Below are 13949 nucleotides of genomic sequence, written 5' to 3' on the forward strand. Positions count from 1 at the left end.
AGGCTAAATCCCTCCAGTTTATATACTAGGCATGACGTCACATGGTATGGAATATTCCTTTGGCCATTTTGGGTCAGCTGTCCTGGCTGTCTCCCCTCACAACTTCTCGTGTCCCTCCAGCCTTCTTGCTGGCTGGGCATGAGAAGCTGAAAAATCCTTGACTTTAGACTAAACATTACTTAGCAATAACTGAAAACCTCAGTGTGTTATCAACATTATTCTTATACTAAATCCAAAACATAACACTGTACCAGCTACTAGAAAGAAAATTAACTCTATCCTAGCTGAAACCAGGACACATGTATAAATATAAATCTATAAGAATTATTTTCCATTCAGTGCATCTGTGTTTGTGTATATGACCCTTTATCATTCTGAAACTGTTTTAGAGTTCTTAAGGCTCAGGTTTGTATTTTCAAAACGTAGTGCATGATACACTTTCTGCTGTAAATCTGTTTCTTTCCTTGTTTAGCTTATTCAAGAGAAATACATTTGGATTATAAATCAGATGAGGCTATAGTAAGTTGAGAGGCTTCGCTAGTGTATCTCAAAGGCTTTTACTTACTGGGTATGTTTGGGATTGAGTTAGACACCATTTCTGACTTAATATACTTAGAGGAGTTAAGTCTTCAACTACTCTGTAAGGGGACATCATGCACAGAAATGAGACAAGTGTTCAGACTGCCTGTCTTTCAGAGCCCTGTGTAGGATGATGCTTAAATGATATATCCATGAATTGCAATCCAGTGACAAAGATCTGCAATTAAAGAATTGGAGGTTTCCAATGGGAAGAAAAGCATGCACAGCTACCCAAGTTGTATCATAACTATGACTCCTCTAACAACCAATGCTTAGAAACAATATCATCTCTCCTCTCTTAAGTATGTGTCTAGTTTGTACATATGTGGTGGGTTGACCCTGGCTGGACACCAGGTGCCCACCAAAGCCATTCTATCACTCCCCCTCCTCAGCTGGACAGGGGAGAGAAAAATATAACAAAGGGCTTGTGGGTCGAGATAAGGACAGGAGAGATCACTCAAGCAATTACCATCACAGGCAAAACAGACTCAGCTTGGGGAAAATTAACTCAATTTATTGCCATTCAACCAGAGTAGAGTAATGAGAAATAAAACCAAATCTCAAAACACCTTCCCTCCACCCCTCCCTTCTTCCTGGGCACAACTTCACTCCCAGATTCTCTACCTACCCCCCCCAGCGGCACAGGGGGACGGGGATGGGGTTTACGGTCATCACATGTTATTTTCTGCCGCTTCATCCTCCTCAGGGGGAGGGCTCATCACACTCTTCCCCTGCTCCAGCGTGGGGTCCCTCCCATGGGAGACAGTCCTCCACGAACTTCTCCAACGTGGGTCCTTCCCATGGGCTGCAGGTCTTCACAAACTGCTCCAGCATGGGTCCCTTCCACGGCGTGCAGTCCTTCAGGAGCACACTGCTCCAGCGTGGGTCCCCCACGGGGTCACAAGTCCTGCCAGAAAACCTGCTCTAGCGTGGGGTCCTCTCTCCACAGATCCACAGGTCCTGCCAGGAGCCTGCTCCAGCATGGCTTTCCCATGGGGTCACAGCCTCCTTTGGGAATCCACCTGCTCCGGCATGGGGTCCTCCATGGGCTGCAGGTGGATATCTGCTCCACTGTGGACCTCCATGGGCTGCAGGGGGACAACCTGCCTCACCATGGTCTTCACCATGGGCTGCAGGGGAATCTCCGCTCCGGCGCCTGGAGCATCTCCTCCCCCTCCTTCTTCACTGACCTTGGTGTCTGCAGGGTTGTTTCTCTCACATGTTCTCACTCCTCTCTCCGGCTGCCGTTTCTGTGCCCCCTGCAACTTTTTTCCTTCTTAAAAATGTTATCACAGAGGCGTTACCGCTATCGCTGATTGGCTCAGCCTTGGCCAGCGGTGGGTCCATCTTAGAGCCAGCTGGTATTGGCTTTGTTGGACATAGGGGAAGCTTCCAGCAGCTTCTTACAGAAGCCACCCCTGTAAACCCCCCGCTACCAAAACCTTGCCACACAAACCCAATACAACATAACTAAGCATATGATTTTGGTGCATAAATGCAAAACATGAAAAATTGCCAAGGATAGTATTTTTAACCATCTCTTTCAAAGATTTCAGATAGTGTACAGATTTGAAATTCATCTCTCTTCTTAAATGAGTATAAAAGGGCAGACTGTTCCAAATTCTGCCCTTAATAATACAGTAAGTCTATCTAGATTGATTGGTGGAAATGAGGACAAAATTTCATCTGGATGACATAATATATTCATTACATTATTAATACTGTAAATTAAGTAAATCTTCCCTCAATTTGATATGATGTGATGAAGGGAAGCATAAGTTAAATTATCAGATGTATCTGTCCTTTTCACTTTTCCAGAAAAGTCTGACAGAATTAGTAGCGAGAGGAAAAATGAAGGGATCAGCTCTCTAATAAATTGATGATGTCCTATAGGTCAAATTTTCCCTGCGTTATACCAGTAGATCTGGAGAAACTTGCAGTTTTATCAAAAAGCAGAGTTTAGAACTTAAATTTATTTAAATCAACTTCTTTCGTTAAATAAAGGATTTTTCCTACATAAAGTATATTATTATTCCATATTACAGGATAAGCTGCATTCAAACATGGATCACAGGTAAATATATAAATATAAATATATAAAATCTCATGGTCTCAGGGCAATAAATACAGAAATGAGTTCCAGTTTTCCGGGAGAACTAGTAATCTAGTGGACTAGAGACAGCAGAGTATAGTTTTAAAATCTGGGTTCATAGAAAAGAGATTTTAATGACCTTTGCAGAGCTCATTAAGTACTTAGTACTAATAGGAATGGCAAAACAAAGAATAGTATTTACTGATGATTGGACAAATGTATTTTCCATGTTAAAATGCTAGAAGTCTAATAGTTTCATGATTTCATATAGCTTTTGTAGGTCTATGGTGGTCTATAAAAGTGTGGGTTTATACAGAGGGACATTTTTTTGTGTGTATTCCCAGAGGAAAACAGAAAAGTCACTTAGGACATAATTTCCTCAGTTCAGCTAAAATAATAGATTAAACACTGATAACTTTATAATAGGCTAAATGAAATTTCGACATTTTTTAAGCTATCAAAAATCAAAAGTATTTTCTGAGATGTTATTGGAGACTGAAAAGCTACAGAGGCAATGGAAGGCATAAAATATTCATTGATAAAAGATGATTTTTAGAAGTAAAGCAGAACATCCATTGGCCAAAATAATTGGGGAAGAAATGCCAGTTTAAATCATTTTGGTTAGAGTTAATATATTTTGGTTAAACATATATATAAAAAAATATTATTGTAAAATGCGAGTTTGTAACAGGATTGGAGATCAATTTCACTAGTATTTAGAACTGTAATATTCTTTCCACTTTGACTTTTGAGTAAGGAATTTCACTAGTGACCTATATATACATAATATGTATCCTATATATGTACACATATATCATATATCTATCTTTATGCCTTAGGAAAACAATATTTTCTCCATTATTTTACTTGTTAAGCAGTTTCTTTTTGTTGATAAATTAAACCACATATAAAAGAATCATTGAAATGTCTCTTTCTTTGTTGAAACAGACATCTTAATATTTTAACATTAATAGAATTTTAAAAGCTTATATTTCATAGGAGGTTTACTTGCTGGGTTTTCACTGACTGAGTAACAAAACAAATAGAATTAATCATCTTTATTTTTAAGGTCTAATTCATTTATACGTCCTATTCAGACAGATAATTTGTAATCCTCTTAAGAGAGTTTTTTACATTATTGGTTCTAATTAATTAGGGAAGTGTTGCATTAAAGCATAACGAAGTTTGGCAGAAAATAAACCCCCTTGCACTCCAGCTTATCCTCAGATATCAGAGGGGCTGGAGGCAGCTAGGCTTAGATTCTGAGTGATACCCAATTAAGCACTACAAGTCCAGTCATGTTCAATATATTGAACTACCACAATGACGGATGCACTAATAGCACGCTGTACTTTCAGTTCAGTCGCGTTCAACGAACTAGAACAGCCAGACTTAAGGAGTGTGGTCACATTCAACAAACTATCATGGCTAGATTAATGAACAGTACAGTTTGTTAAAGCAGCAGGAGTACAGGTTCTTTTGGATTGCCGGTGATAAATACATTGTCTGCAAAGCACATGCAAATAATAATACAGTTGACTACAAACACACTAAATTATGGAAAAACTCTATAGAGATTTCTAAGTTTCCCAGGGAAGCACTCGGTATAACTGACGGTTTGAATCTTACCCAATAGGCATCCCTATGGGGGGAAGATAGGTTCATCCCATCGACTGCTCCCAGAAGTCAGCAATGTCCTCCTGACTTGTCTATGATGGTATCTTCCCTAACAGTCTGTCGTGGTTTAACCCCAGCCAGCAAGTAAGCACCACACAGCTGCTCACTCACTCCCCCCCCACCCAGTGGGATGGGGGAGAAAATTGGGAAAAGAAGTAAAACTCGTGGGTTGAGATAAGAACGGTTTAATAGAACAGAAAAGAAGAAACTCATAATGATAATGATAACACTAATAAAATGACGCAGTAATAATAAAAGGATTGGAATATACAAGTGATGCGCAGTGCAATTGCTCACCACCCGCCGATCAATGCCCAGTTAATCCCCGAGCGGTGATCCCCTGCCCCCACTCCCTCCAGTTAATATACTAGATGTGACGTCACATGGTATGGAATACCCCGTTGGCCAGTTTGGGTCAGCTGCCCTGGCTGTGTCCCCTCCCAACTTCTTGTGTCCCTCCAGCTTTCTCGCTGGCTGGGCATGAGAAGCTGAAAAATCCTTGACTTTAGACTAAACATTACTTAGCAACAACTGAAAACATCAGTGTGTTATCAACATTCTTCTCATACTGAACTCAAAACATAGCACTGTACCAGCTACTAGGAAGACAATTAACTCTATCCCAGGTGAAACCAGGACACAGTCCCCCTCTTTTAAGGCCTTTTATTCTATTTTCCTATTTAGGTGGAGCTTGAGTGACTCTAGTCATATATACCTTTATTATGATTGGTATAAAGTTCTGTCCCTTTGCTTTTAAAGGTATATGCTACAGAAAATTCAGAGCACATGCTCAGTGAGGGGTGGTCGCACCTTGGAGGCAGGTAGCTTTTGGGATGGAGGTGTGTTTTGGTATTATAATGAGATTATAATGAACAAAGTTCACCCAGAGGACATGATTTTGCGTATCAGTACTCCAGAACTGGGCACTTCTGATATAAATCAGAAGTAGGGCAGTAGTTCAACAGAACCCCCATCATTTCACCTCCTTGCTTCAGTGGATTCAATGCAGGGACCTTCCATTCTTGTTCCAGTTGTTCCAGTTCCCTATCCCTGCGATGATATCACAGAGCCTGGCCGTGGTATTTCCACTCTGCTCCACCCTCCGTGTTGCTTCTCTTAGGGTTAGCGTACCAAGCTGCCTTGGTGTTGCTAACAGCTAAGGTTGCAGGTTATGTTGCTTAGGGAATTATTATGGAACAGATTCCTTGCATATCCACTGCATTCTACCTTGGAGGTTTACCTCCCCTTAAGAGGCGGGGGAACATATCGATAAGTCACTTCCAGCAATCATTCCACAAGAAGGAAAAGGTTCTTTTCAAATAAAGAGTGTTGCTCCTTTTTTTAAGCTTTTGTTTGGGTTCTAAAGGTCATATTGCATCTTAATAAATTATTCAGTTTAGCTGCAACTAAATTTTTTAGTGTTTTAAAACAATAGGAATATAGGAAATTTTTTTATCCTTAAGTTGTCCTAGGCAGAATAGATTGAAGTTGTTTGGATTGTTAAAAAATATTCAAGTTAAAGTCTGTTGTATTAAAATTACATGAAATACATGAATACAGGATAGGTATTTTTAGTGTGTATTTATTTGTGCTTGTATACAGGTATGTAGATGCAGGCCTATATGCTTATGTTTTGAATCTGGACAAAATACATCTGTAAAATAGATGAGTGTCCAAAGCCTAGATGGAACTTCTGTAGCATTCATCAGTGTGCTCTGACAAATTGGTACAATGTTCCAGTCACACTTTCTTTTGATGTGGGCCAAAAATATGAAACGACATGAGGCCACAGAGTTCAGAATACTTTTATTCTTCGTGGAGACAATTATCTGAAGAATGTATTTCATTTTTACATCAGAACTATCTTTCTGTTCACATCTAGGCATGTTTCCAATTTTCATCCAGCACTTTTTGTTCCTTATTCACAGGCTAGTCCTACATGGATTACCATGAAGGCTGAAAGAAAACGATGTTGAGATCAGAGCACTTTGTTTTTTCTGCATCATGTAAAAAAAAATGTAAAACATTTAGTTGCCTTTTTTTTATTCATCAGCATTCAGCAGTCCAGAATAATTGGGAATGGAGCAGAGGAATAATATGAACTCCCAGACAGGATTAAAATATTATTTCCATGGGAAATAAAATCTCCAGAACTCGTTTATTTGGAAACTAGAGAAAATAACACATTTATCTTCTGTGCCAAAATTATTTGCTGTATATATTATATCTGTTCATGCATGTTCACACACATGCATATATATATATTTTCTTTTTTTCTGCAAGTAAAAAACCTTTTGAACACAAAATATCAGTACTAAGAAACATTTGCATAATGAAGAGCTAGAGCTTGTTTCTCTGTGTTAAAATGGAACATCCTTTACATAGCCCCTGGCTAGCTTTAGCTGTTCTTCCACAAATTTCCAATCATGCCAGTTATCACAAGCCCATTCCTCAGAAAATCTGGGACTTGAACTAATTCCATGTTTTTGTAAGTAATCAGTGATACTACTTACCATCCTGCTGACTACACCAATTTGTCACGAAATGGAGTGGTTTGGACCACTTAAAGAATCACCTCCAATGGTATTAGTAAAAATGATTTAATAGGAATTTATATAAAAGCGCAACTTCACAGAATTTGATGGCAAGGTTCACTCTGTTACTTAATACATGGATGAAATGCACAAAGGAAAATTAAGTCAGAAACAAACTAAAACTATGTATACAGAGACCGAAGATGCAATTGGGTAAAAGAGAAACATAAAAAGAAAAATCGAGTTAGAATTGATTTCTCATGATTTGTACAGAGATCGGGAATGTAAAAGGGTAGGGAAGACCCTCCCGTTGAGTCACGAGGTTCAGAGGAGACCCTCTTGCTTTCTAAACTCCTGTCGGAGTCTAGGTGCAGCTGGATCAACTCCTAGTCTCAGACTTGGTCAATGGTTTATATCTAAAGGGATTATGAGTATATGTGTAATAGCAGCCTGAGATTCATTCACAGTTGAATAAAGTTCACGACAGTAATTTAAGTATAGATTTGAAAAGCAATAACTTGTAATATACTTGCTATAGAATATTCAGGTTAGTACTGTTACGGAGGCTCATACAATCAAATCCAACAGGTGTTAAAACTCAGATTTATTCTTCAGTAAAAAGTTAGTTAGAACTCCAATAACATTTGTGAACCACAGGTTCAGTGATGTAAGGGGAATTAGTACTACACAGCCGACTTGAAGAATTCTTAAGTTTTAAAATGATGACTCAAAAAGTGCATATCACTCACCTAAAAGATGAGGGCTCTCAACCTCGAGGAGTTACCTAGGGTGGTGTCCCGACCCAAGGGGAGAAAATTCTCCAAATGTAAGTGCCCCAGTATCTTAGTGCAAAGAATGTAGGAGGTTCCCTCTTGGAAAGAGCTACTCAACAACAGAAGAGCCTATGATGATATTTTCCTACTCAGTTCCTAACAGAGCAGCTTACAGCACAGTTTCTCTCTTGACTTATGCCTAATGATAAGCAAAGGAGTAGTTTTGCAGAAGTGCATACATATTTATAGTTAGAATTAGGCTTAAGTACTTTGCTGAATCCAGATTGTTTACATATTACGGAATCACAGAATGCTTGAATTTGGAAGGGACCTCTTGAGATCATCTAGTCCAACCTCCCTGTTCAAGCAAGGTCAGCTAGAGCAGGTTAGCCAGGAACAATAATAAGGAATTAATAACAGTAAGAAATTAATTCTCCTAATATTTATCCTTGAGGCTTAAATTGGATATTTATCAGCTACCCCAAAATAAATTTGCTGTACCTGCTCCTCATTGTAAATGAGTGACAAGTTTAACAAAAACAGTCCTTAAACTCAGAAATTCAAATTGTAATATTTTCCTAAAAAGTCCATTACTTTCTATTAGTATTTAAGGTATAACATTTCATCTCTTTGCTTCTTTTGTTATGCCTTTGCTGTCTTTTAAACTTTCTGATTCTATCAAACAGAAACTACAAAAAGCAAAACGTTTTATTCATGTGGGCCTTTTAATAGAAGCCAGAGGCTAATAGTTTTTCATAATGATACATTTTAAATTCATGTTTACAGTGATGGCTTTTGGGGCAGTTTTTAAAAACTGCTGAGAGTTTAATATGTGTTTAATGAGATCCTGTCTACCTTCCTTATAACAACAGGGAAAGGGAAAAAGCCTGGTAAACATTTTTATTTACTTCTTAAGGAGGGGCTCAGTTTTGGAACAACCACCCACCTGAAGGTGGCAATTACAGGGATAGAATGGAAGAGTTAGATCCTACAGGATTTATTATCGCTAAGACATCAGGAGAAGATACAGGTATGCTCTTGTCTTTAGAGCATGTTAGGTATTTTATTTTCTCAACCCTTAATAGTTAGAGGTACTACTGTCCATAGTGTAAGTGTAGTTTGTGGGAGTAAAAAAAAAAAACAAAACACAAAACCACAGAAAACAAAAATGATTAAAAAACCACTGTGTGAATTTAGGATATGTATTCCCTCTTTTTTTCCCCTCCTCTGACTCCCCTCGAGTTTTAACTATGATATTATTATTAGGTCGATATAAAGGAATGGTCGCAATTGTGCTTTAACACTTAACCTAAGGACTTATGTTTTATGCTCAGCTCTGTTGATATTTCAGTTTTTATCCTTCTTGAATGAAATTCTTACACCATTGAAATCAATGTAACTGATTGCAAAAAAGCAAAGATTTTACTTATCTGCCGTAGTTTCTCCATCCATAAATCTGTCTGTTTACTTTCACTCACCAGTCCAACATGCTGTAAAGATTAATAAATTGCTTGAAGATTCTGTGGTGATACAAGATAACTAAACTATCAACTTCTACAAAATTGAATTTTTTAGGTGGTGGGGTTTTTTACAGTTCCTGTTTTACATTCTTCTGCAGGTCACTTTAAAATGTAAATTAATACAAGTGAAAATACTCTTATAGCAAAACTGTCTGAGTTTTCTAACAGAATGTTGCATACATTACTAACAAAAGGAGGGCTAAAGAGAATCTCCATCCTTTATTGGACGCAAGGGGAAACATAGTGACAAAGGATGAGGAAAAGGCTGAGGTACTTAATGCCTTCCTTGCCTCAGTCTTTAATAGTAAGACCAGTTGTTCTTGGGGTACCCGGCCCCCTGAGCCAGAAGACAGGGATGGGGAGCAGAATGAAGCCCTGTATGATAATCCAAGGGGAAATGGTTAGTGACCTGCTACACCACTTAGACACACACAAGTCTATGCAGTCGGATTGGATCCACCCAAGGGTACTGAGGGAGCTGGCGGAAGTGCTCACCAAGCCACTTTCCATCATTCATCAGCAGTCCTGGCTAACCAAGGAGGTCCCAGTTGACTGGAGGTTAGCAAATGTGACATCCATCTACAAGAAGGGCCAGAAGGAGGATCCGGGGAACTACAGGCCTGTCAGTCTGACCTCGGTGCCAGGGAAGGTTATGGAGCAGACCACCTTGAGTGCCATCACATGGCATGTACAGGACAACCAGGTGATCAGGCCCAGTCAGCATGGTTTTATGAAAGGAAGGTCCTGCTTGACTAACCTGATCTCCTTCTATGACAAGGTGACCCACTTAGCGGACAAGGGAAAGACTGTGGATGTTTTTTACCTGGACTTTAGTAAAGCCTTTGACACCATTTCCCACAGCATTCTCCTGGAGAAACTGGCTGCTCATGTCTTGGATGGGTGTACTCTTTGAAGGGTAAAAAACTGGCTGGATGGCTGGGCCCAAAGAGTTGTGGTGAATGGAGTTAAATCCAGTTGGCGGCCAGTCACAAGTGGTGTTCCCCAGGGCTCAGTATTGGGGCCAGTTCCATTTAACATCTTTACCAAAGATCTGGATGAGGGGATCGAGTGCACCAGATGACACCAAGTTGGGCAGGAGTGTTGATCTCCTTGAGGGTAGGAAGGCCTTACAGAGGGATCTGGACAGGCTGGATCGATGGGCTGGGGCAAATTGTATGAGATTCAACAAGGCTGAGTGCCGGGTCCTGCACTTGGGTCATAACAACCCCATGCAATGCTACAGGCTTGGGGAAGAGTGGCTGGAAAGCTGCCTGGCAGAAAAAGGATCTGGGGGTGTTGGTTGACAGTCGGCTGAATATGAGCCAGCAGTGTGCCCAGGTGGCCAAGAAGGCCAATGGCATCCTGGCTTGTATTAGAAATAGTATGGCCAGCAGGACTATGGAAGTGATTGTTCCCCTGTATTCGGCACTGGTGAGGCCGCACCTTGAGTACTGTGTTCAGTTTTGGGCCCCTCACTACAGGAAAGACATTGAGGTGCTGGAGCGTGTCCAAAGAAGAACAATGAAGCTGGTGAAGGGTCTAGAGAGCAAGTCATATGAGGAGCGGCTGAGGGAACTGGGGTTGTTTAGTCTGGAGAAGAGGAGGCTGAGGGGAGACCTTATCACTCTCTACAACTACCTGAAAGGAGGTTGTAGTGAGGTGGGTGTTGGTCTCATTTCCCAAGTAGCAAGTGATAAGACAAGAGGAAACGGCCTCAAGTTGTGCCAGGGGAGGTTTAGATTTCTTCACTGAAAGAGTTGTCAAGCATTGGGACAGGCTGCCCAAGGAAGTGGTTGAGTCACCATCCCTGGAGGTATTTAAAAGATGTGTAGACCTGGTGCTTAGGGACATGGTTTAGTGGTGGACTTGGTAGTGTTAGGTTAACAGTTGGACTCGATGATCTTAAGGGTCTTTGCCAACCTAAATGATTCTATGATTCTATGGTTCTATGGCTCAGCAACAGCAGAATCTGTAGGATTCGCTTCCTTGATTTTGTTCTCTGGCAGCCTGTTTGGTGGTGAAACTTGTTTTCAGGAGGCAGCTCCTAAGAAAAACTTCCATATGTAGCTAATCAGGCCTGCCTTAGAGTTTTCCAAATAAAGAAAGAAGTAGAGTTAATTCCTTGTACTGAACTCAATTTGTTCCGACTCTTTATTAGCTGCATCATTTCAGCCTAACAGTTCTTCAGAATTTTATCAAAGCGCAACAGAATTTTACAGTGTCAGAAAGCCTTTACAAGCAACTGTATGCTTTACTTACATTTCCACTATAATGAAAAATGCCTTTCAGGAGCAATTAAGCAAGGCTTAAGTAAAGGCTAACCCAATGATGTTAGAAACAAATTTACCATTTGTAATATTTTATGTCAAGCCTTTGATTTGGGGAAATATTCTCAGGTTATCAATGAATAAATTCCAAATTTACCTGTAACTATTTTAAAGCTGATCTCTTTCAGAAAATTAAGGATTACTTGCATTTAAAGTTCAGGAAAGTCATATAAAATAAATAAGGTTTTTAAAACTTGGTTATTATGTCTTGTTGCACACTTGTCTCTGCCTTGAACCACATGCATTTCAGTACCCATGAATTTGTTGGCTGATCATAACTGTGCATAGTCAGTATTTACAACAGTACCTGTTACAGCTATCATGTCTGTGTCCTGTGTTTTAAAGAATAATTATGCTTGTGTCATTGAGTTTGCAAAAGGAAACTGCCTGCATATTTAATTTACCACTTACCTATGAATTGTAAATGAATTGGTTAAATCTTACATTTCAGTAAGAAGCTGGAAAACATAAAATGGATCTGTTTATCAAATAACATGGAATTGCATGGATTGATTTAAAAAAATTTAAAAAATTATTTTCACGACCACATAAATTAGTCTCTCTTTTTTTATTCCAGAATCGAATGGAAGAAAGCAAAGCACTCTTTAGGACAATTATCACATATCCATGGTTCCAGAATTCTTCAGTCATTCTGTTCTTAAATAAAAAAGATCTCTTAGAAGAGAAAATTATGTACTCCCATTTAGTTGATTATTTCCCAGAGTATGATGGTAAGTATATTGCCACCAGAGCTCATGCCCCATTTATACTGCGGTAATGACAAAATGTAATAGCCTTGCCCATATTTTGCTTAGAGGTTCTTAGGACAAAGATTATCACCCATTCTTCATTACACCCATTTTCTTCTTTACAAATTTTACTTAGTACACCAAATGGTTAGTTTGTAGTTGAATGACTTGCTGGTCATGGTTTTTTTAAAAATTATATGAAAAGGAAAAAATGATTAAAAATGTCAATTTTTAATACTCCAAATTTTTAAAGTCACTGAAGTCTTGTAGGATTTTCTAGATTACTAGGATTTTATTTTATACCTCCAATAATTGTGGATAGGATGGCAATACCTTTCATGTGAAACTATTGATTCTAGATGAGTAACATCATATTAGCATTGGACCTTATTCTGTCCTTGTTCATAAGTTGGGGTGATGGTTTGAACTGAAGTATAAAGCTAAAATTACATAAAAATACATTTCTCATTTTTACAGTGTCTCACATTTTCTTTTTTGATTTTTTGTTTTGTTTTTGTTTGTTTATTTTTTGCTGTTTTGTTTTTGTTTAAGGCTGGATATCTGAGCAGAAGTGTCATAAATTCTCTGTGGCTGTCAGAGAAACCAGTATCACTTTTCCTACCCTTTTATTATACCATTTCTTTTTTGATTCCTTTATTTTAATTTTATGTTACTTATGTGAAGTTTAATGTGCTTGTCCCAGAAAACATTATGTGGAACACACAGCTGTTTCTAAGGAAGCTGTACTTTCAGAAAGTTATCCTGAGGTGAAAAGTTAGGTATTCTAAGGTAAGTGAGTGGAGGCTTTAGTAACAGAGAAAAAAATCAAATTCCTACAATAACATCTCTTTTGTCTCACCAGAGGGTGAAAAGCAGATTCAAAAGCTACAAAAAAGATTAAATCTCTCATTTTCAAAACTAGAGTGATAAAAGGAAAAAGTTATATTTTTTTCCTTTTTGAGAGGAAAGGATGTGTTCACAGTGAACAGCTTGCAGGATCAGACCATACTTATTTATGAGTCAGTGTAGTTTAGTTTGATAGTACTATACAGAAGAGAACTGACAGTTGAATAGAAAATATTCTTGCCCTTTCAAGTTACGAGTGTGACAGGTGCCCTAGATGACATCCTGCAGGTGAGAAGGCTCTATGGGCTTTTCTGTTATCATCACTCAAGTGGAGATACACCTGTGTTAAATGCTTGTCCAAAAAAACCCAGACAAAATTCACACAGAATAGTTGAGGTTGGAAGGACTTCTGGAGATCATCTGGTCCAACCCCCTGCTCAAACAAGGTCACCTAGTGCCTGTTGCCCAGGACCATGTCCAGATGGCTTTTGAATATCTCCAAGGAAGGAGACTCCACAACCTCTCTGGGCAACCTGTTCCAGTATTCGGTCACCCTCACAGTAAAAAAGGTTTTCCTGATGTTCAGATGGAAAGTCTTGTGTTTCTGCTTTTTCCCATTGCCTCTTGTCCTGTCACTGGGCACCATCAACAAGAGCCTGGCCCATCTTCTTTATACCCTTCCTTCAGGTATTTGTACACATTGATGAGATCCCTGCCTGAGCCTTCTCTTCTCTAGAGTAAACGGTCCCAGCTCTCTCAGCCTTTCCTCCAGTCCCTTAATCATCTTTGTGGCCCTTCGTTGGACTGTCTCCAGTATGTCCATGTCTTTCTTGTATTGGGGAGCCCAGAGAT

At 39.2% G+C, this 13949-nt stretch overlaps 1 protein-coding gene across 3 annotated transcripts in view; it reads left to right on the forward strand.

Moving 5' to 3' along the window:
- LOC138683532 (guanine nucleotide-binding protein G(q) subunit alpha-like) overlaps positions 1–12338 on the forward strand; it is a 154247-nt gene extending 141909 nt beyond the window's left edge. For all 3 annotated transcript variants that reach the window (XM_069775484.1, XM_069775486.1, XM_069775485.1), the window contains one exon: positions 12080–12338. In XM_069775484.1, coding sequence (XP_069631585.1) covers positions 12080–12280 — 201 coding nt within the window. In that variant the 3' untranslated portion in view covers positions 12281–12338. The remainder of the gene's footprint in view (positions 1–12079) is intronic.
- The last annotated feature ends 1611 nt before the right edge of the window (positions 12339–13949 follow it).

The sequence above is a fragment of the Haliaeetus albicilla genome, chromosome W, assembly GCF_947461875.1.
Source record: "Haliaeetus albicilla chromosome W, bHalAlb1.1, whole genome shotgun sequence".
Taxonomy (NCBI): Eukaryota; Metazoa; Chordata; class Aves; order Accipitriformes; family Accipitridae; genus Haliaeetus; species Haliaeetus albicilla.